This window comes from Oncorhynchus keta, chromosome 17, assembly GCF_023373465.1.
Source record: "Oncorhynchus keta strain PuntledgeMale-10-30-2019 chromosome 17, Oket_V2, whole genome shotgun sequence".
In the NCBI taxonomy this organism is placed as follows: domain Eukaryota; kingdom Metazoa; phylum Chordata; class Actinopteri; order Salmoniformes; family Salmonidae; genus Oncorhynchus; species Oncorhynchus keta.
In genome coordinates, this window is record NC_068437.1 from 3,834,512 (window position 1) to 3,855,369 (window position 20,858).

The 20,858-nt window shown below is 42.7% G+C and overlaps 2 protein-coding genes and 1 long non-coding RNA gene across 5 annotated transcripts in view; 1 reads left to right on the forward strand and 2 right to left on the reverse strand.

Annotated features, from left to right (window-relative positions):
* The window catches only part of peak1 (pseudopodium-enriched atypical kinase 1), a 260,338-nt gene that overhangs the window by 188,681 nt on the left and 50,799 nt on the right, over positions 1-20,858 (reverse strand). For 2 of the 3 annotated variants that reach the window (XM_035790409.1, XM_052465237.1), the window contains one exon: positions 9,096-9,224. The exons of the other annotated variant lie outside the window; for it this stretch is intronic. The gene's annotated coding sequence lies outside the window, so the exon portion shown is untranslated. The remainder of the gene's footprint in view (positions 1-9,095; positions 9,225-20,858) is intronic. 3 annotated transcript variants of the gene reach the window in all.
* On the forward strand, positions 7,411-20,081 carry LOC127908183 (uncharacterized). The gene is made up of 3 exons (XR_008066223.1): positions 7,411-8,469; positions 12,401-12,845; positions 19,089-20,081. It is a non-coding gene; the product is annotated as an uncharacterized LOC127908183 (long non-coding RNA).
* On the reverse strand, positions 13,595-15,482 carry LOC127908182 (uncharacterized). Its single transcript, XM_052465240.1, has 2 exons — positions 14,946-15,482; positions 13,595-14,797 (listed from the first exon to the last, which is right to left on the reverse strand). Exon 2 carries the CDS (start codon positions 14,750-14,752, stop codon positions 14,003-14,005), a length of 750 nt encoding a protein of 249 aa, XP_052321200.1. The 5' UTR covers positions 14,753-14,797; positions 14,946-15,482; the 3' UTR covers positions 13,595-14,002.

Here is a 20,858-nt window from a genome sequence, read left to right on the forward strand (position 1 = left end):
GAAACGTGTGTGGTTTCTCGGGCCTATGTGGCATGTTGATTATTTTCTTTCCCATATTAATTTGGTTCTAGCATTTGAACGGTTTAAGTTCAAATATTATGACCCCATTCCTGAAAGCTGCGACTCTCAGGAACACATACGTGCCTTCTGTCTTCCTCTCCTGCGGTAACAAGGATGCGTTAGAAATGGAGTGTGACAACACACACCCAATGACTGAGGGAAATTAATTCAAAGCATTCTTTCAGACTGGAATTACCTGATTTGACAAAGCTTTGTAGTTTTTATTCATTAAGATTCTTAGTTTTCAGATGATTGTAAATTACCTAATTACTTTTAAGAAGATTTACACCCCTTGCGGTCGTTGTCCACGCCCCAGTGGAAATGAACTTAGCGTAACAAAAAAATCCCCATTAAAAAAAATCTGTCAATTTAAGATAGAGATATGTTTTTCTGTACTGTAGGTCTCTCAATCCACCTGCATGCGCCAATGTAACACTTCCGCATCTGTGGTGAAAGGTGACAAAGCTAGAGCGGTATTTGTCAGACCATGAGAAATCCCGGGAATCGGTCTTCTCAAAAAACAGTTTGTAGCTTCCCGAACGGCTTGGCCTACAAACTAGTACCAGTCTATGAAAAGATGAGACTCTCACGAACACAATGGTGTTCCCAATTATGCTCTACGACCCCCACAAGCGACTTGGAACTCGTCTGAGGTCGGTATAGCCGATCTGACAACTTCTGTCTGTAGTGTCCAAATTGTTTGGGCTACAAACTAATATGACACCTCTGGTGTAAAGGTGATACTCTCACGAATATGTACAGTACCAGTCAAAAGTTTGGACACACATACTCATTCAAGGAATTGTATTTATTTGGACTATTTTCTACATATTAGAATAATAGTGAAGATATCAAAACTATGAAATAACAAAGAATCATGTAGTAACCAAAAAAAAGTGTAAAAATAATCAAATATTTTATGAGATTCTTCAAAGTCGCCACCCTTTGCCTTGATGACAGCTTTGCACACTCTTGGCATTCTCTCAAGCAGCTTCATGAGGTAGTCACCTGGAAAGCATTTCAATTAACAGGTGTGCGTTTCAGCCAATCAGTTGTGTTGTGACAAGGTAGGGGTACTATACAGAAGATGGTATTTTACCAAATAGGGCTAAGTCCATATTATGGCAAGAACAGCTCAAATAAGCAAAGAGAAATGTCAGTCCATCATTACTTTATGATATGAAAGTCAGTCAATTCAGAACATTTCTACAACTTCAGTCGCAAAAAAGTTCAGTCGCAAAAAAACAGCAAGTACTATGATGAAACTGGCTCTCATGAGGACAGCCACAGGAATGGAAGAGCCAGTGTCTCTGCTGCAGAGGATATGTTCATTAGAGTTCCCAGTCTCATAAATTGCAGCCCAAATAAATGCTTCAGAGTTCAAGTAACAGACACATCTCAACATCAACTGTTCAAAGGAGACTGTGAATCAGGCCTTCGTGGTTGAAACCTCTATTAAAGAATACCAATACGAAGAAAAGACTTGCTTGGGCCAAGAAACACGAGCAATGGACATTAGACCGGTGGAAATGTGTCCTTTAGTCTGATGAGTCCAAATTTAAGACTTTTGGTTCCAACTGTGAAGCATGGAAGAGGTGTGATGGTGCTTTGCTGGTGACATGGTCTGTGATGTATTTAGAATTCAAGGCACACTTAATCAGCATGGCTATCACAGAATTCTGCAGTGATACGCCATCCCATCTGGTTTGCGCAGGACAATAATCCAAAACACACCTCCAGGCTGTGTAAGGGCTATTTGACCAAGAAGGAGAGTGATGAAGTGCTGCATCAGATGACCTGGCCTCCACAATCACCTGACTTTAACCCAATTGAGATGGTTTGGGATGAGTTGGACCAAAGAGTGAAGGAAAAGCAGCCAACAAGTGCACAGCATATGTGGGAACTCCTTCAAGACAGTTGGAAAAGCATTCCAGATTAAGCTGGATGGGAAAGAGCAAAGAGAGTGCAAAGCTGTCATCAGGACAAAGGGTGACCACTTTGAAGAATCTAAAATATATGGATTTGTTTAACACTTTTTTGGTTACTACATGATTCCATATGTATCATTTCATAGCTTTGATGTATTCACTATTATTTTACAATTTAGAAAATAGTTAAAAAAAATAAAGAAAAAACCCTGGAAGTATAGTATGTAGACTGTTTAGTGAACAAACAGGGTTAAATGCATGCAGTAAAAATGTTTTCGTTTTTTTTCCCATTATACCCTTATAATACCTCGATATAAGACACACATTTTTCAGAGGACTATCTGTTGTTCCATGTGGTGAAATATTCAATATGTTTCTATGGAGTAACAGCAGTAAGGACTGTTTGTTATTCAATGTGTTTCTATGGGCTATCTGTTATTCAATGTGTTTCTATGGACTAACAGCAGTAAGGACTATCTGTTATTCAATGTGTTTCTATGGGCTAACAGCAGTAAGGACTATCTGTTATTCAATGTGTTTCTATTGGCTAATAGCAGTAAGGCGTATCTGTTATTCAATGTGTTTCTATGGGCTAATAGCAGTAAGGACTATCTGTTATTCAATGTGTTTCTATGGGCTATTAGCAGTAAGGACTATCTGTTATTCAATGTGTTTCTATGGACTACCAGCAGTAAGGACTATCTGTTATTCAATGTGTTTCTATGGGCTATTAGCAGTAAGGACTATCTGTTATTCAATGTGTTTCTATTGGCTAACAGCAGTAAGGACTATCTGTTATTCAATGTGTTTCTATGGGATAATAGCAGTAAGGACTATCTGTTATTCAATGTGTTTCTATGGGCTAACAACAGTAAGGAATATCTGTTATTAAATGTGTTTCTATGGGCTAACAGCAGTAAGGACTATCTGTTATTCAATGTGTTTCTATGGGCTAATAGCAGTAAGGACTATCTGTTATTCAATGTGTTTCTATGGGCTAACAGCAGTAAGGACTATCTGTTATTCAATGTGTTTCTATGGGCTAATAGCAGTAAGGACTATCTGTTATTCAATGTGTTTCTATGGGCTAATAGCAGTAAGGACTATCTGTTATTCAATGTGTTTCTATGGGCTAACAGCAGTAAGGACTATCTGTTATTCAATGTGTTTCTATGGGCTAACAACAGTAAGGAATATCTGTTATTCAATGTGTTTCTATGGGCTAACAACAGTAAGGACTATCTGTTATTCAATGTGTTTCTATGGGCTAATAGCAGTAAGGACTATCTGTTATTCAATGTGTTTCTATGGGCTAACAGCAGTAAGGACTATCTGTTATTCAATGTGTTTCTATGGACTACCAGCAGTAAGGACTATCTGTTATTCAATGTGTTTCTATGGGCTAATAGCAGTAAGGACTATCTGTTATTCAATGTGTTTCTATGGGCTAACAGCAGTAAGGACTATCTGTTATTCAATGTGTTTCTATTGGCTAACAGCAGTAAGGACTATCTGTTATTCAATGTGTTTCTATGGGCTAATAGCAGTAAGGACTATCTGTTATTCAATGTGTTTCTATGGGCTAACAGCAGTAAGGACTATCTGTTATTCAATGTGTTTCTATGGGCTAATAGCAGTAAGGACTATCTGTTATTCAATGTGTTTCTATGGGCTAATAGCAGTAAGGACTATCTGTTATTCAATGTGTTTCTATGGGCTAACAGCAGTAAGGACTATCTGTTATTCAATGTGTTTCTATGGGCTAACAACAGTAAGGAATATCTGTTATTCAATGTGTTTCTATGGGCTAACAACAGTAAGGACTATCTGTTATTCAATGTGTTTCTATGGGCTAATAGCAGTAAGGACTATCTGTTATTCAATGTGTTTCTATGGGCTAACAGCAGTAAGGACTATCTGTTATTCAATGTGTTTCTATGGACTACCAGCAGTAAGGACTATCTGTTATTCAATGTGTTTATATGAGCTATTAGCAGTAAGGACTATCTGTTATTCAATGTGTTTCTATTGGCTAACAGCAGTAAGGACTATCTGTTATTCAATGTGTTTCTATGGGCTAATAGCAGTAAGGACTATCTGTTATTCAATGTGTTTCTATGGGCTAACAACAGTAAGGAATATCTGTTATTAAATGTGTTTCTATGGGCTAATAGCAGTAAGGACTATCTGTTATTCAATGTGTTTCTATGGGCTAATAGCAGTAAGGACTATCTGTTATTCAATATGTTTCTATGGAGTAACAGCAGTAAGGACTATCTGTTATTCAATGTCTTTCTATGGGCTATTAGCAGTAAGGACTATCTGTTATTCAATGTGTTTCTATTGGCTAATAGCAGTAAGGACTATCTGTTATTCAATGTGTTTCTATGGGCTAACAGCAGTAAGGACTATCTGTTATTCAATGTGTTTCTATGGGCTAACAGCAGTAAGGACTATCTGTTATTCAATGTGTTTCTATGGGCTAACAACAGTAAGGAATATCAGTTATTAAATGTGTTTCTATATGGGCTAATAGCAGTAAGGACTATCTGTTATTCAATGTGTTTCTATGGGCTAATAGCAGTAAGGACTATCTGTTATTCAATGTGTGTCTATGGGCTAACAGCAGTAAGGACTATCTGTTATTCAATGTGTTTCTATGGGCTAATAGCAGTAAGGACTATCTGTTATTCAATGTGTTTCTATGGGCTAATAGCAGTAAGGACTATCTGTTATTCAATGTGTGTCTATGGGCTAACAGCAGTAAGGACTATCTGTTATTCAATGTGTTTCTATGGGCTAATAGCAGTAAGGACTATCTGTTATTCAATGTGTGTCTATGGGCTAACAGCAGTAAGGACTATCTGTTATTCAATGTGTTTCTATGGGCTAATAGCAGTAAGGACTATCTGTTATTCAATGTGTTTCTATGGGCTAATAGCAGTAAGGACTATCTGTTATTCAATGTGTTTCTATGGGCTAATAGCAGTAAGGACTATCTGTTATTCAATGTGTTTCTATGGGCTAATAGCAGTAAGGACTATCTGTTATTCAATGTGTTTCTATGGGCTAACAGCAGTAAGGACTATCTGTTATTCAATGTGTTTCTATGGGCTAACAGCAGTAAGGACTATCTGTTATTCAATGTGTTTCTATGGGCTAACAACAGTAAGGAATATCTGTTATTCAATGTGTTTCTATGGGCTAACAACAGTAAGGAATATCTGTTATTAAATGTGTTTCTATTGGCTAACAACAGTAAAGAATATCTGTTATTAAATGTGTTTCTATGGGCTAACAACAGTAAGGAATGTCTGTTATTAAATGTGTTTCTATGGGCTAACAGCAGTAAGGAATATCTGTTATTCAATGTGTTTCTATGGGCTAACAACAGTAAGGAATATCTGTTATTCAATGTGTTTCTATGGGCTAACAACAGTAAGGAATGTCTGTTATTAAATGTGTTTCTATGGGCTAACAGCAGTAAGGAATATCTGTTATTCAATGTGTTTCTATGGGCTAACAGCAGTAAGGAATATATGTTATTAAATGTGTTTCTATGGGCTAACAACAGTAAGGAATATATGTTATTAAATGTGTTTCTATGGGCTAACAGCAGTAGATTTCCTGCCATCTGTAGATACGAATACAATTGTTAAAAAGAACCATCCATCCATGTATACAGGTAAGATAGTCTAACTAGCTACATTTTCAGATCATTTTCATTTCAAGTTAAAGCATACTGTTAGCTAGCTAACGTTAGCCGGCTGGCTTGCTAGCTAACGTTATGTGTATGATATGTGTAGTAATATTATGGCTCTGAGATACGAATTTGCATTTTTACCCCTGATCTTATTTACTCTTCCCATAAGGAGTTGAATACATATCGCCTCAAGACTTTTCAGCTTTTTTAAATCATTTGTTAACATTTTGAAAAACATCATAAAAACGTTGACACTATGGAGTATTGTTTGTAGTTCTTTTTTATACATTTAAAATGCAGGTTGTAAACACAGCAAAATGTGGAAACATTCAAAGGGTGTGAATACTTTCTGTAGGCACTATGTGAATTTGTCCCAATACTTTTGGTCCTCTATATAAGGGTCCTCTATATGCACAAAAAGTGCTGTGATTTCTAAACGGTTCACCCGATATGGATGAAAATACCATCAAATTAAAGCTGACAGTCTGCACTTTAACCTCATCATTACTGTATCAAATCCAAAAGTTCTGGAGTACAGAGACAAAACAACAACAAATATGTCTGCATGTCTGGCAGACATATCAGTGTGGATGACGGATCACCACCTCAAGCTGAACCTCGGCAAGACGGAGCTGCTCTTCCTCCCGGGGAAGGACTGCCCGTTCCATGATCTCGCCATCACGGTTGACAACTCCATTGTGTCCTCCTCCCAGAGCGCTAAGAACCTTGGCGTGATCCTGGACAACACCCTGTCGTTCTCAACTAACATCAAGGCGGTGGCCCGTTCCTGTAGGTTCATGCTCTACAACATCCGCAGAGTACGACCCTGCCTCACACAGGAAGCGGCGCAGGTCCTAATCCAGGCACTTGTCATCTCCCGTCTGGACTACTGCAACTCGCTGTTGGCTGGGCTCCCTGCCTGTGCCATTAAACCCCTACAACTCATCCAGAACGCCGCAGCCCGTCTGGTGTTAAACCTTCCCAAGTTCTCTCACGTCACCCCGCTCCTCCGCTCTCTCCACTGGCTTCCAGTTGAAGCTCGCATCTGCGGAGCTGTGAGGGGAACGGCACCTCAGTACCTCCAGGCTCTGATCAGGCCCTACACCCAAACAAGGGCACTGCGTTCATCCACCTCTGGCCTGCTCGCCTCCCTACCACTGAGGAAGTACAGTTCCCGCTCAGCCCAGTCAAAACTGTCCGCTGCTCTGGCCCCCCAATGGTGGAACAAACTCCCTCACGACGCCAGGACAGCGGAGTCAATCACCACCTTCCGGAGACACCTGAAACCCCACCTCTTTAAGGAATACCTAGGATAGGATAAGTAATCCTTCTCACCCCCCCCTTTAAGATTTAGATGCACTATTGTAAAGTGACTATTCTACTGGATGTCATAAGGTGAATGCACCAATTTGTAAGTCGCTCTGGATAAGAGCGTCTGCTAAATGACTTAAATGTAAATGTAAATGTGTCACTGTTCCAATTCTTTTGGAGCCTCACTGTATTTTTCAACACTATTTTGAACAATTCGCCGTAATTTAATATTTTTTAAATATATTTTCAATATTCATGTTTTATTGAAATAAAAAGATCACAGAGCAGGCGGTAAAGCTTCCTTCATATGACACCATTTTTTGCTTTGTAGCATGTACAGATTAAACACTATGGAGTCTTAAAGGAGGCCCGGGTAAGGCCAAAATGTCAGAAATATGCCAACTTTGATTCATTATTTCTCAATTATGCTTCTACATACACACACGGCAAATATATGTCAACAATCCTTCCTCCAAAGGACTATTCTATGGACTACATTTTGTGAAAATGCATAAAATCATGGCCTTTTTTGTTTGGGTTTTGTGAGGAATCACTCAATAACGTCACACATGCTTATCACAGGTTATTACCTCGGCTCTGACCTTTTCATTTACGCTGGACGTCACTCTCCTATCTGCCTGAATTCTCTGTCAACGAAGCTGTCACTCCTTGGTTTCCTCGTGTTTTGAAACAACTTCATATTTGGCATATTACTCTCCCCTCCCTTTCCCTTCCCTGCTTATCCTGTCCCATTTGATCGTTTCAGACTTGTGAAAACTTGTGCAAGTTCCTGCAAGTTTGCTATTTTCTCATCCGCGTGCCCCATCGCGCACATGTTGATTTTGTCCATCCACACGAGAGTGGGGTCTCCGCTAGTTTTAAAGTTGCCCAAGTTATACAGAGAAATTGGCATAGTAGGCAATGCAACCAATCACAGCCCTCCTAATTCAGGAGAGCAGTGTCTAAAAATGAAGCCATATCCTCACTATAGGAGGGGCGGTAAAAGTAATACTATCTACTGAAAATATTAAATATTGACCATTTAATGAGGGAATAAGAGCTTGAAAATAAAATATGGTTGAAAGAATCAACCGTACAGAGGCTCTGGGAGGTGATGTCTGGGGACAGGAAAATCAGCTCTCCAGATTCAGAGATGAACTGTACATGGCATGTTCTTGATGGTGACCTGTCCCTTCCTACCGTGGGAGGCTTTGGCTAAGCAGGGCTCATTTCCTCCACAGTTGCAGCCATTGGTTAGTTCTCCGGTTTGTTAGTAATAACGCTTGTTTGTTTGTTTTCCATGGGGTTTACAGGGAGGGAATAAGTTCCCACATCTTATTCTCTGCCCCTTCTCCAATCCCCCTCCTCCTCTTTCTTGCCTCCTAGCGCTTCAGCAGAGATGGAAAACCTGTCCCAGACTCTCAGCAAGAGGGTCACACACACATTACATTGATCCATGACAACTGGGTGAGTTCAATGCAGGCCGGACTACCCGGAGCACCAAGTATAATTGTATTGTTTGGAAAACTTACTTTTTTGGGGGGGCTATAATGCTATTCTACACATTTGACCAAATATTCAGTTTTAAAGCAAATTTCCTGTTATTCTACACATTTTGCTATCATATGCTACCTTTATTGTTTGGGGGCCCCTGAATCCCTATCCACTGATGGAGAGTGATTTTTGCCTGATATTTACAGAAGGCTTTTGACTGGTTTCATAACATAGAAACATGCCCTATCTAGCGTACTCGCTCTGTGGCTGGTTTCATAACATAGAAACATGCCCTATCTAGCGTACTCGCTCTGTGGCTGGTTTCATAACATAGAGCATGTTTCTATCTAGCTGACTCTCTCTGTAAGAGGTCTGACTGTTATGTATGGCATCCCATTTCTGTCTCTGCGATTCGACTCTGGTGTAGCAACCAAAAGATGATACTAACTCAAGGCTCCTAATTCAGTTAAGCTATTACGATCAGGTCAGTTTCGGAAAGATTGAAGCGCCACTTTCAGTCAAACAACCTTCAAAAAACCATTAACATTTGCTAAATAAAGAGCAGAATAAGCTCAGCAGTAAAGTCCAGCTTGACTCACCTGGTTACTACGCATGAAGAATGTCTTGTCTGTGGATCCCTTCACTCCTCAGTTATACGACCAGATACAGCTGATTCAGACGGACATAAGCTACTGGTGTCCAAAGAGGCCATAAGCCAAACATTTTCCCTGCAGAAAGAGAGGCGGAGAGAGGGGGACAGGTGTGAGCAAAGTCCCCAAGTGAGTGAGTGAGTGAGTGAGTGAGTGAGTGAGTGAGTGAGTGAGTGAGTGAGTGAGTGAGTGAGTGAGTGAGTGAGTGAGTGAGACAGAGACAGAGAGAGAGAGAGAGAGAGAGAGAGAGAGACAGAGAGACAGAGAGTTAGAGTGTGTTCATAGAGGAATTGGAACAGGTTTCCAGATTCCTGCCCAGGCACAGCTCCACGTGTGGAGGAGAGGAGAGGGAAGGGCCTCTGGAGACTGGGCTGCTCAAACACATTAAATAAATAGAAAAATAACCTGGGCGGCAAGAGGCCCGGTGGCCCTGTGTGCATCACACGCTCAGGTAGAGGAATTATGTTACACGCTCCCTCGTTTAGCGAGAACTTCACAGATCCCTGCCGCTCAAGCCAGCCAGATAAGGCACATTAGCCAATGGTACATGAATAGGGCAAAAATAAGAATTAGAAACTGAAATCTTGTCATTTTAGGATTGTCATTAGTCAGTGACCCAAGATTTGGGCTTGTTTACCTAGCGACAGCTTATCATTAGAGCCCTGTTAGCATCCTCAATGCAGAGACTTGGGGTTTGCATGTTATAGCAGGTTGTTAGAGAAATGGAAAATACAATATAGAACCAGGAACAGATATAGCCCTTGGTTCACTCCAGACCTGAATGCCCTTGACTAGCACAAAAACATCCTGTGACGTACTGCATTAGCATCAAATACCCCCGCGATATGCAACTTTTCAGGGAAGTTAGGAACCAATATACTCAGGCAGTTTGAAAAACCTTTGCTTTCCTAACAGAATTTTGCATCCTGTAGCACAAACTCCAAAAAGCTCTGAAACACTGTCACCACCGATAAATCCGTGATAATTGAGAATTTCAATTTGCATTTTTCTACGGCTGGCCATGCTTTCCACCTGGCTACCCCTACCCTGGCCAACATTTCTCCTTCACCCAAATCCCGATAGCTGGTGTTCAGAAAGAGCTGCAAAAATCTGGACCCCTACAAATCAGCCGGGCTAGACAGTCTGGACCCTCTCTTTCTTAAATGAATATTACTAGCCTGTTCAACCTCTTTCGTATCGTCTGAGATCCCCAAAGATTGGGAAGCTGCCGCGGTCATCCCCCTCTTCAAAAGGGGAGACAGATATAAGTCTGTAGCAGTTTGGGTCTATTCTACCCTACCTTTCTAAGATCTTCGAAAGCCAAGTTAACAAACAGATCACCGACCATTTCAAATCCCACTGTACCTTCTCCGCTATGCAATCTGGTTTCCGAGCTAGCCATTGGTGCACCTCAACCACGCTCAAGGTCCTAAACGATATCATAACAGTCATCGATAAGAGACAATACTGTGCAGCTGTATTCATCGACCTGGCCAAGGCTTTCGACTCTGTCAATCCCCACATTCTTATCGGCAGACTCAACAGCCTTGGTTATTCAAATGACTGCCTCGCCTGGTTCACCAACTACTTCTCAGACAGAGTTCAGTGTGTCAAATTGGAGGGCCTGTTGTCCGGACCTCTGGCAGTCTCTATGGGGTGTCACAGGGTTCAATTCTCGGGCCGACTCTTTTCTATGCATACATCAATGATGTCGCTCTTACTGCTGGTGATTCTCTGATCCACCTCTACGCAGACGACACCATTCTGTATACTTCTGGCCCTTCCTTCAACACTGCGTTATCTATCGTCCAGACGAGCTTCAATACCATACAACTCTCCTTCCGTGGCCTCCAACTGCTCTTAAATGCAAGCAAAACTAAATGCATGCTTTTCAACCGATCGCTGCCTGCACCTGCCCGCCCGTCCAGCATCACTACTCCGGACGGTTGACTTACAATATGTGGACAACTACAAATACCTAGGTGTCTGGTTAGACTGTAAACTCTCCTTCCAGACTCACATTCATCTATTTCGCAAACAAAGCATCCTTCACTCATGCTGCCAAACATACTCGTAAAACGAACTATCCTACCGATCCTTGACTTTGGCGATGTCATTTACAAAATAGCCTCCAACACTCTACTCAGCAAATTGGATGCAGTCTATCACAGTGTCGTCTGTTTTATCACCAAAGCCCCATATATGACCCACCACTGCGACCTGTATGCCCTCGTTGGCTGGCCCTCGCTTCATATTCGTCGCCAAACCCACTGGCTCCAGGTCATCTATAAGTCTTTACTAGGTAAATCCCGCGCCTTATCTCAGCTCACTGGTCACCATAGCAGCACCCACCCGTAGCACGCGCTCCAGCAGGTATATCTCACTGGTCACCCCCAAAGCCAATTCCTTCCAGTTCTCTGCTGCTGGAACGACTGGAACGAACTGCAAAAATCACTGAAGCTGGAGACTCATATCTCCCTCACTAGCTTTAAGCACCAGCTGCCAGAGCAGATCACTGCACCTGTACATAGCCCATCTGTAAATAGCCAATCCAACTACCTCATCTCCATACTGTTATTTATTTTGCTCCTTTGCACCCAAGTATCTCTACTTGCACATTCATCTTCTGCAAATCTACCATTCAAGTGTTTAATTGCTAAATTGTAATTATTTGCCACTATGGCCTATGTATTGCCTTCTTCTTTTGTATTATTGACTGTGTGTTTGTTTAATCCATGTGTAACTCTGTGTGGATGTTAGTCGCACTGCTTTGCTTGATCTTGGCCAGGTCACAGTTGTAAATGAGAACTTGTTCTCAACTAGCCTACCTGGTTATATAAAGGTGAAATAAAAAAATAAAAAAAGTATTGACATGCCTTGTGTGTTCATATTGGGTGAGAGAATATTGTTTCTGTATCTAACAATGGAGAACTAGTGAGATTGTCCACAAGGCAAAGGCCTTTTAGATTTGGTTACGTTTGGTCTTGATGGAATATGTTGGGCCTGCAGCAAATAACACTACACAATGTTAGGCTTACTCAATTATTCAACCTCATCTTCACTGACACCCAGTGACACGCCCAACGCCACACTTCTCTCCGAGACAAACCATGACTCACTGAAAGAATAAGGATAATGTTAAAAAAAAAACTACATCCCCCCCTCACCGACGAAGTCAATAGCTTTTTTCCCATTCTGACAGCATTGTTGAATCCTATTTTTCATTAAAACCCTATGACTCTCACTATCTGCAGGCATGGCATTCTGATTTCACCTTCCTTAGAGGCCGCTCCAGCAGACACAATGCTATATAAGGCCTTGGATGCACTGCACTGCATTGGATGTACTGTATGATTACACAGGAGTGAGGGACAAAGTGCTTGAAGTAAGTGGAGACTGCCAGGTCGGAGGTCTATTTACGCTAAATCCTTTTTAATTTTTCCTTTCTAAGAGGGCCCGGGTTGCTCAACATGACTTGTCTCCTTGAACCGGAGTCCAACACTAACATGCCTATTTATTGTCTGCTTGTGGTCTGGGGCCAGGAAGTGAGGGGAGATTTCGGCGTAGAGGGCACAGGACACGTCCTCCCCCTGAACACCCCTCCAGCTTCTACCTCAACATGGGGTCACGCCCAGGGAGGAAAAACTTCACCCCTTGCCCTTTACTGTCAGAATGGACCGCTCTCCAGGTGGTGGCTGCGTAAGTGTTACCATTTCTGTATGTTTGTGCACGTGTGAGGGTTGTTGTGTAGGTGGGGTTGCTGCACTGTTTTGCTGGGGATTCTATTTCCAGAGTACGCTGAAGGGGCAGCGTTGCTGTGTGCGGAATACATAAATAAATTCCCTCTCTTTTCTGATCCCTCTCCTTGTCTCTCTCTGTCACTTTCATCTTGGTCTGTTTCCCAATCATCTAGAATAGCTTCCCCTCCTTGTTTACACTCCAACCACTAATGCTGTAGATTAAAAGAGCTGAGAGGATTTTACTTTTTTGTTCTCAACTATCAGATCCTTTCAGACCAGTGGTTGTCATAAAGAAAAATGACAACAAAAGGATGGCCATTTAAGGATTTTAGGATGACAATACTCTCACTCGCTCGTGGTTGCACTCAACTTCCATTGTCTGTCCCTCTTTCTCTTGGAATTGAATGAACCCCATTTCTCATGGCTTCTCTTTCTCTCATCTATTCCTCTCTTTTCTCAACCTTTTTTCTCACTTCATTTGTCCCTAATTTTTTTCTCCGCTACTCTCTCTCAAGCTGGCAGGTACACACAGAGGAAATGGGAGACACTCTCTGACAGAGACAGTGACTTGGACATTTCCTCAGTGAAAACTATGTACTGAGCAAATGACAAATTGGATTTTTACCAAATTACCATAAAACAGACCATATATTCCCCCTGCACACCCTAATTGACAAACAGACAAAACAAAGACAGTCTTCTCATGCTTTGTTGATTTCAAAAAAGCTTTTGACCCAATTTGGCATGAGGGTCTGCTATAGAAATTGATGGAAAGTCGTGTTGGGGGAAAACATACATTATAAAATTCATGTACACAAACAACAAGTGTGTGGTAAAAATTGGCAAAAAACAGATATTTATTTTAACAGGGCCATTGGGTGAGAAAGGGAAGCAGCTTAAGCCCCACCCTCTTCATCATACAGTACCAGTAAAAAGGGTCTGTAGTGACACCTCTAGCACTGAGATTTAACATTTACATTTAAGTCATTTAGCAGACGCTCTTATCCAGAGCGACTTACAAATTGGTGCATTCACCTTATGACATCCAGTGGAACAGCCACTTTACAATAGTGCATCTAAATCTTTTAAGGGGGGGGTGAGAAGGATTACTTTATCCTATCCTAGGTATTCCTTAAAGAGGTGGGGTTTCAGGTGTCTCCGGAAGGTGGTGATTGACTCCGCTGTCCTGGCGTCGTGAGGGAGTGTGTTCCACCATTGGGGAGCCAGAGCAGCGAACAGTTTTGACTGGGCTGAGCGGGAACTGTACTTCCTCAGTGGTAGGGAGGCGAGCAGGCCAGAGGTGGATGAACGCAGTGCCCTTGTTTGGGTGTAGGGCCTGATCAGAGCCTGGAGGTACTGAGGTGCCGTTCTCCTCACAGCTCCGTAGGCAAGCACCATGGTCTTGTAGCGGATGCGAGCTTCAACTGGAAGCCAGTGGAGAGAGCGGAGGAGCGGGGTGACGTGAGAGAACTTGGGAAGGTTGAACACCAGACGGGCTGCGGCGTTCTGGATGAGTTGTAGGGGTTTAATGGCACAGGCAGGGAGCCCAGCCAACAGCGAGTTGCAGTAATCCAGACGGGAGATGACAAGTGCCTGGATTAGGACCTGCGCCGCTTCCTGTGTGAGGCAGGGTCGTACTCTGCGGATGTTGTAGAGCATGAACCTACAGGAACGGGCCACCGCCTTGATGTTAGTTGAGAACGACAGGGTGTTGTCCAGGATCACGCCAAGGTTCTTAGCGCTCTGGGAGGAGGACACAATGGAGTTGTCAACCGTGATGGCGAGATCATGGAACGGGCAGTCCTTCCCCGGGAGGAAGAGCAGCTCAGTCTTGCCGAGGTTCAGCTTGAGGTGGTGATCCGTCATCCACACTGATATGTCTGCCAGACATGCAGAGATGCGATTCGCCACCTGGTCATCAGAAGGGGGAAAGGAGAAGATTAATTGTGTGTCGTCTGCATAGCAATGATAGGAGAGACCATGTGAGGTTATGACAGAGCCAAGTGACTTGGTGTATAGCGAGAATAGGAGAGGGCCTAGAACAGAGCCCTGGGGACACCAGTGGTGAGAGCGCGTGGTGAGGAGACAGATTCTCGCCACGCCACCTGGTAGGAGCGACCTGTCAGGTAGGACGCAATCCAAGCGTGGGCCGCGCCGGAGATGCCCAACTCGGAGAGGGTGGAGAGGAGGATCTGATGGTTCACAGTATCGAAGGCAGCCGATAGGTCTAGAAGGATGAGAGCAGAGGAGAGAGAGTTAGCTTTAGCAGTGCGGAGCGCCTCCGTGATACAGAGAAGAGCAGTCTCAGTTGAATGACTAGTCTTGAAACCTGACTGATTTGGATCAAGAAGGTCATTCTGAGAGAGATAGCGGGAGAGCTGGCCAAGGACGGCACGTTCAAGAGTTTTGGAGAGAAAAGAAAGAAGGGATACTGGTCTGTAGTTGTTGACATCGGAGGGATCGAGTGTAGGTTTTTTCAGAAGTGGTGCAACTCTCGCTCTCTTGAAGACGGAAGGGACGTAGCCAGCGGTCAGGGATGAGTTGATGAGCGAGGTGAGGTAAGGGAAAAGGTCTCCGGAAATGGTCTGGAGAAGAGAGGAGGATAGGGTCGAGCAGGTTGTTGGGCGGCCGGCCGTCACAAGACGCGAGATTTCATCTGGAGAGAGAGGGGAGAAAGAGGTCAGAGCACAGGGTAGGGCAGTGTGAGCAGAACCAGCGGTGTCGTTTGACTTAGCAAACGAGGATCGGATGTCGTCGACCTTCTTTTCAAAATGGTTGACGAAGTCATCTGCAGAGAGGGAGGAGGGGGGAGGGGGAGGAGGATTCAGGAGGGAGGAGAAGGTGGCAAAGAGCTTCCTAGGGTTAGAGGCAGATGCTTGGAATTTAGAGTGGTAGAAAGTGGCTTTAGCAGCAGAGACAGAGGAGGAAAATGTAGAGAGGAGGGAGCGAAAGGATGCCAGGTCCGCAGGGAGGCGAGTTTTCCTCCATTTCCGCTCGGCTGCCCGGAGCCCTGTTCTGTTCTGAGCCCTGTTCTGTTCTGAGCCCTGTTCTGTTCTGAGATGCAGTGCCTTGGACCACTGGTGCCACTCGGGAGCCATATATATGTATGTATGTATGTATGTATGTATGTATGTATGTATGTATGTATGTATGTATGTATGTATGTATATATATATATATATGTATGCATGCATGCATGCATGCATGCATGTAAATTACAGTTGAAGTCGAAAGTTTACATACACCTTAGCCAAAAACATTTAGTCAGTTTATCACGATTCCTGACATTTAATCCTAGCAATTTTAAGAATGTGAAATGTCAGAATAAGAGAGAATGATTTATTTCAGCTTTTATTTATTTCATCACATTCCCAGTGGGTCACATTTTTACATACACTCAATTAGTATTTGGTAGCATTGCCTTTAAAATTGTTAAACTTGGGTCAAACATTTCAGGTAGCCTTCCACAAACTTCACACAATAAGTTAGGTGAATTGTGTCCCATTCATCCTGACAGAGCTGGTGTAACTGAGTCAGGTTTGTCGGCCTCCTTACTCGCACACGCTTTTTCAGTTCTGCCCACAAATTTTCAATAGGGTTGAGGTCAGGGCTTTATGATGGCCACTCCAATACCTTGACTTTGTTGTCCTTAAGCCATTTTGCCACAACTTTGGAAGTATGCTTGGAGTCGTTGTCCAAGCTTGAACTTCCTAACTGATGTATTGAGATGTTGCTTCAATATATCCACATCATTTTCTTTCCTCATGATGCCATCTATTTTGTGAAGTGCACCAGTCCCTCCTGCAGCAAAGCACTCCCACAACGTGATGCTGCCACCCCCGGGCTACACGGTTGGGATGGTGTTCTTCGGCTTACAAGCCTCCCCCTTTTTCCTCCAAACATAACGATGATCATTATGACCAAACAGTTCTATTTTTCTTCCATCAGACCAGAGGATATTTCTCCAAAAAGTACACTCTTTGTCCCCATGTGTAGTTGCAAACCATAGTCTGGCTTTTTTATGGCGGTTTTGGACCAGTGGCTTCTTCCTTACTGAGCGGCCTTTCGGGTTATGTCGATATAGGACTCGTTTTACTGTGGATATAGATGCTTTTGTACCTGTTTCCTCCAGCATCTTCACAAGGTCCTTTGCTGTTGTTTTGGGATTGATTTGCACTTTTCACACCAAAGTACGCTCATCTCTAGGAGACAGAACGCGTCTCCTTCCTGAGTGGTATGACGGCTGCGTGGTCCCATGGCATTTATACTTGCTTGTTTGTACAAATGAACGTTTTACCTTCAGGCGTTTGGAAATTGCTCACAAGGATGAACCAGACTTTTGTTTTTCTGAGGTCTTGGCTGATTTCTTTTGATTTTCCATTGTTGTCAAGCAAAGAGGCACTGAGTTTGAAGGTAGGCCTTGAAATACATCCACAGGTACACCTCCAATTGACTCAAATGATGTCAATTAGCCTATCAGAAGCTTCTAACGCCATGACATAATTTTCTGGAAGTTTCCAAGCTGTTTAAAGGCACAGACACTTAGTGTATTTAAACTTCTGACCCACTGCAATTGTGAAACAGTGAAATAATCGGTCTAAACAATTATTGGAAAAATTACTTGTGTCATGCACAAAGTAGATGTCCTAACTGACTTGCCAAAACTATAGTTTTAATGACTCCAACCTAAGTGTATGTAAACTTCCGACTTCAAATGTATATATACTGAGATCATGTGACAGATAACGTGACACTTAGATTGCACACAGGTGGCTTTATTTCACTAATTATGGGACTTCTGAAGGTACATGGTTGCACCAGATTGTATTTAGGGGCTTCAAAGCAAAGGGGGGTGAATACATTTGCACACATCACTTTACTGTCTTTTATTTTGTTGAAACAAGTTTTTTTTCTCAATTTCACTTCACCAAATTTGGACTATTTTGTGCATGTCCATTACATGAAATACAAATGAAAATCAGGTCATAATGCAACAAAATAGGAAAAACGCCAAGGCACTGTGACATAATAAAAAATCCCAGTAAAAAGTATGTGGACACCTGCTCGACGAACATCTCGTTCCAAAATTATGGCAATTTCTCTATGGACCTCGCTTTGTGCAAGGGGGCATTGTCATGCTAAAACAGGAAAGGGCCTTGGCCAAACTGTTGCCACAAAGTTGGAAGCACAGAATAGTCTAGAATGTCTATTATTTATCCTCCACCATACTTTACAGTTGGCACTATGCATTTGGGCAGGTAGGGTTCTCCTGGTATGCACTAAAACCACATTTGTACGTTGGACTGCTACCCAATAATGGTAAAGCAGCCTTCACTGGTTCTAACGGCAGACCTATCAGCTTGCTGCCTGCTCTTAGCAAACAGTGCAGTACACTCAATATGTACTGCACTGACACAAATGACATGATTGATTGAAAGCTTCTCTAATGTCAACCACGTAAAGTCTGGTGTACTGCAGGGAATCTCTCTACTGTGTGTCCATGTAAATGGATGATTCACAACCTACAAAGCACTACATGGGCTTGCTCCTACCCATATTTCTGATTTGGTCCTGTCGTACATACCTACACATACACTATTGTCACAAGACACAGGCCTCCTAACTGTTCCTAGAATTTCTAAGCAAACAGCTGGAGGCAGGGCTTTCTCCTATAGAGCTCCATTTTTATGGAATGGTTTGCCTACCCATGAGAGAGATGCAGACTCGGTCTCAACTTTTAAGTCTTTATTGAAGACTCATCTCTTCAGTAGCTCCTATGATTGAGTGTAGTCTGGCCCAGGAGAGTGAAGGTGAATGGCAAGGCACTGGAGCAACGAACCACCCTTGCGGTCTCTGCCTGGCCGGTTCCCATCTTTCTACTGGGATTCTCTGCCTCTAACCCAATTACAGGGGCTGAGTCACTGGCTTACTGGTGCTCTTTCACGCTGTCCCTAGGAGGGGTGCGTCACTTGAGTGGGTTGAGTCACTGACGTGATCTTCCTGTCTGGGTTGGCCGGTTGGGTTGTGCCGTGGCGGAGATCTTTGTGGAGATCTCAGCCTCCAGTATTTATACTGCAGTAGTTTGTCGAGGGGCTAGTGTCAGTCTGTTATATCTGGAATATTTATCCTGTCTTCTCCAGTGTCTAATGTGAATTTAAGTATGCTCTCTCTAATTCTCCCTTTTTCTCCCCTTCTCTCTCAGATGACCAGAGCCCTAGGACCATGCCTCAGGACTACCTGGCCTGATGACTCCTTGCTGTCCCCAGTCCACCTGGCCGTGCTGCTGCTCCAGCTGTTCTGCCTGTGGCTGTGGAACCCTGACCTGTTCACCGGACATGCTACCTGTCTCAGACCTGCTGTTTTCAACTCTCTAGAGACAGCAGGAGTGGTAGAGATACTCTTAATGATTGGCTATGAAAAGCCAACTGACATTTACTCCTGAGGTGCTGACCTGTTGCAACATCCACTGTGATTATTATTATTTGACCATGCTGGTCATTTATGAACATTTGAACATCTTGGCCATGTTCTGTTATAATCTCTACCCGGCACAGCCCGAAGAGGACTGGCCACCCCTCATAGCCTGGTTCTTCTCTAGGTTTCTTCATTGGTTCTGGCCATTCTATGGAGTTTTACCTAGCCACAGTGCTTGTACACCTGCATTGCTTGCGGTTTGGGGTTTTAGGCTGTGTTTCTGTACATCACTTTGAGATATCATCTGATGTAAGAAGGGCTTTATAAATACATTTGATTTGATGATTTAACCATGTACACATCAGCAACCACAGCTAATGATGTGACTGAAAACCTTAGAAAAGAGTTGCAGTCTGTTTTGGAACGGGTGGCCAGTAATAAACTGGTCCTTAACATCTCTAAATCTAAGAGCATTGTATTTGGTACAAATCATTCCCTAAATTCTATAATGTAGTAATGAATAGTGTGGCTGTTGAACAAGTTGAGGAGACTAAATTACTTGGTGTTACCTTGGATTGTAAACTGTCATGGTCAAAACATATAGATTCAATGGTTGTAAAGATGGGCGGGTCTGTCCTTAAAGAGATGCTCAGCTTTTTTGACACCACACTCCAAAGAAAGTGCTGCAGGCTCTAGTTTTATATTATCTTGATTATTGTCCAGTTTTATGGTCAAGTGCTACAAATTAAGACCTAGTAAAGATGCAGCTGACCCAGAACAAACTCGCATTACTTTTTCTTCATTGTAATCATTGTATTAATACAATGCATGCTATGTCTCTCTTGGCAAAGAGTTGAGGAAAGACTGAATCCAACACTTCTTGTTTTTATAAGAAACATTCATGTGTTAGAATTTCCAAATTGTTTGCATAGTCAACTTACAAAAAGCACTGACAAACACACTTGCGCCACCAGGGTTATTTTTCACAGTCCCCAGGTCAACAAATTCAAGGAAACATACAGTATACCGAGCCAATAGTGTATGGAACTCCCATCTTTTCAGCACAAGTGAACAGCAAAGAGTATCATTATATTATTGATCAACTGACTATGACTTTTCAGATCACCCAGCAGTGCTGTTTGCAAAGTTAATTCCAGGTAAATGTTGCAATTCTTCAGCCATTCCTGAACCTACGACCAAAAACAAGCTACATATGGAGAGTACAAAAACAAATTATCTAATGATCCTGAGTCTTCGCAGCAAAATCTGCAGAGCTAGGATGGTTGTATCCCCCATCTTTCTAAAATTATATTGTTGCAAGACTTTTGTATAATTTAAAATGAAAAACTAAGTTTTAAATGACGCGCCATTTTGAGTTTCAGTTCATAAACCACATGGCATGGAATCGGAAAATCAAAAATCTAAACTATTTTGCAATTATAGGGTATGAAAATGTTGTCCCACTCCTCTTCAGTGGCTGTGCGAAGTTGCTGGATATTGGTGGGAACTGGAACATGCTGTCGTACACAGCATCCCAAACATGCTCAAAAGGGAACAT

Excerpts from the sequence above, each read along its gene's own strand:
- LOC127908182 (XM_052465240.1), bottom strand. The coding sequence starts at position 14,752 with ATGACGGATCACCACCTCAAGCTGAACCTCGGCAAGACTGAGCTGCTC.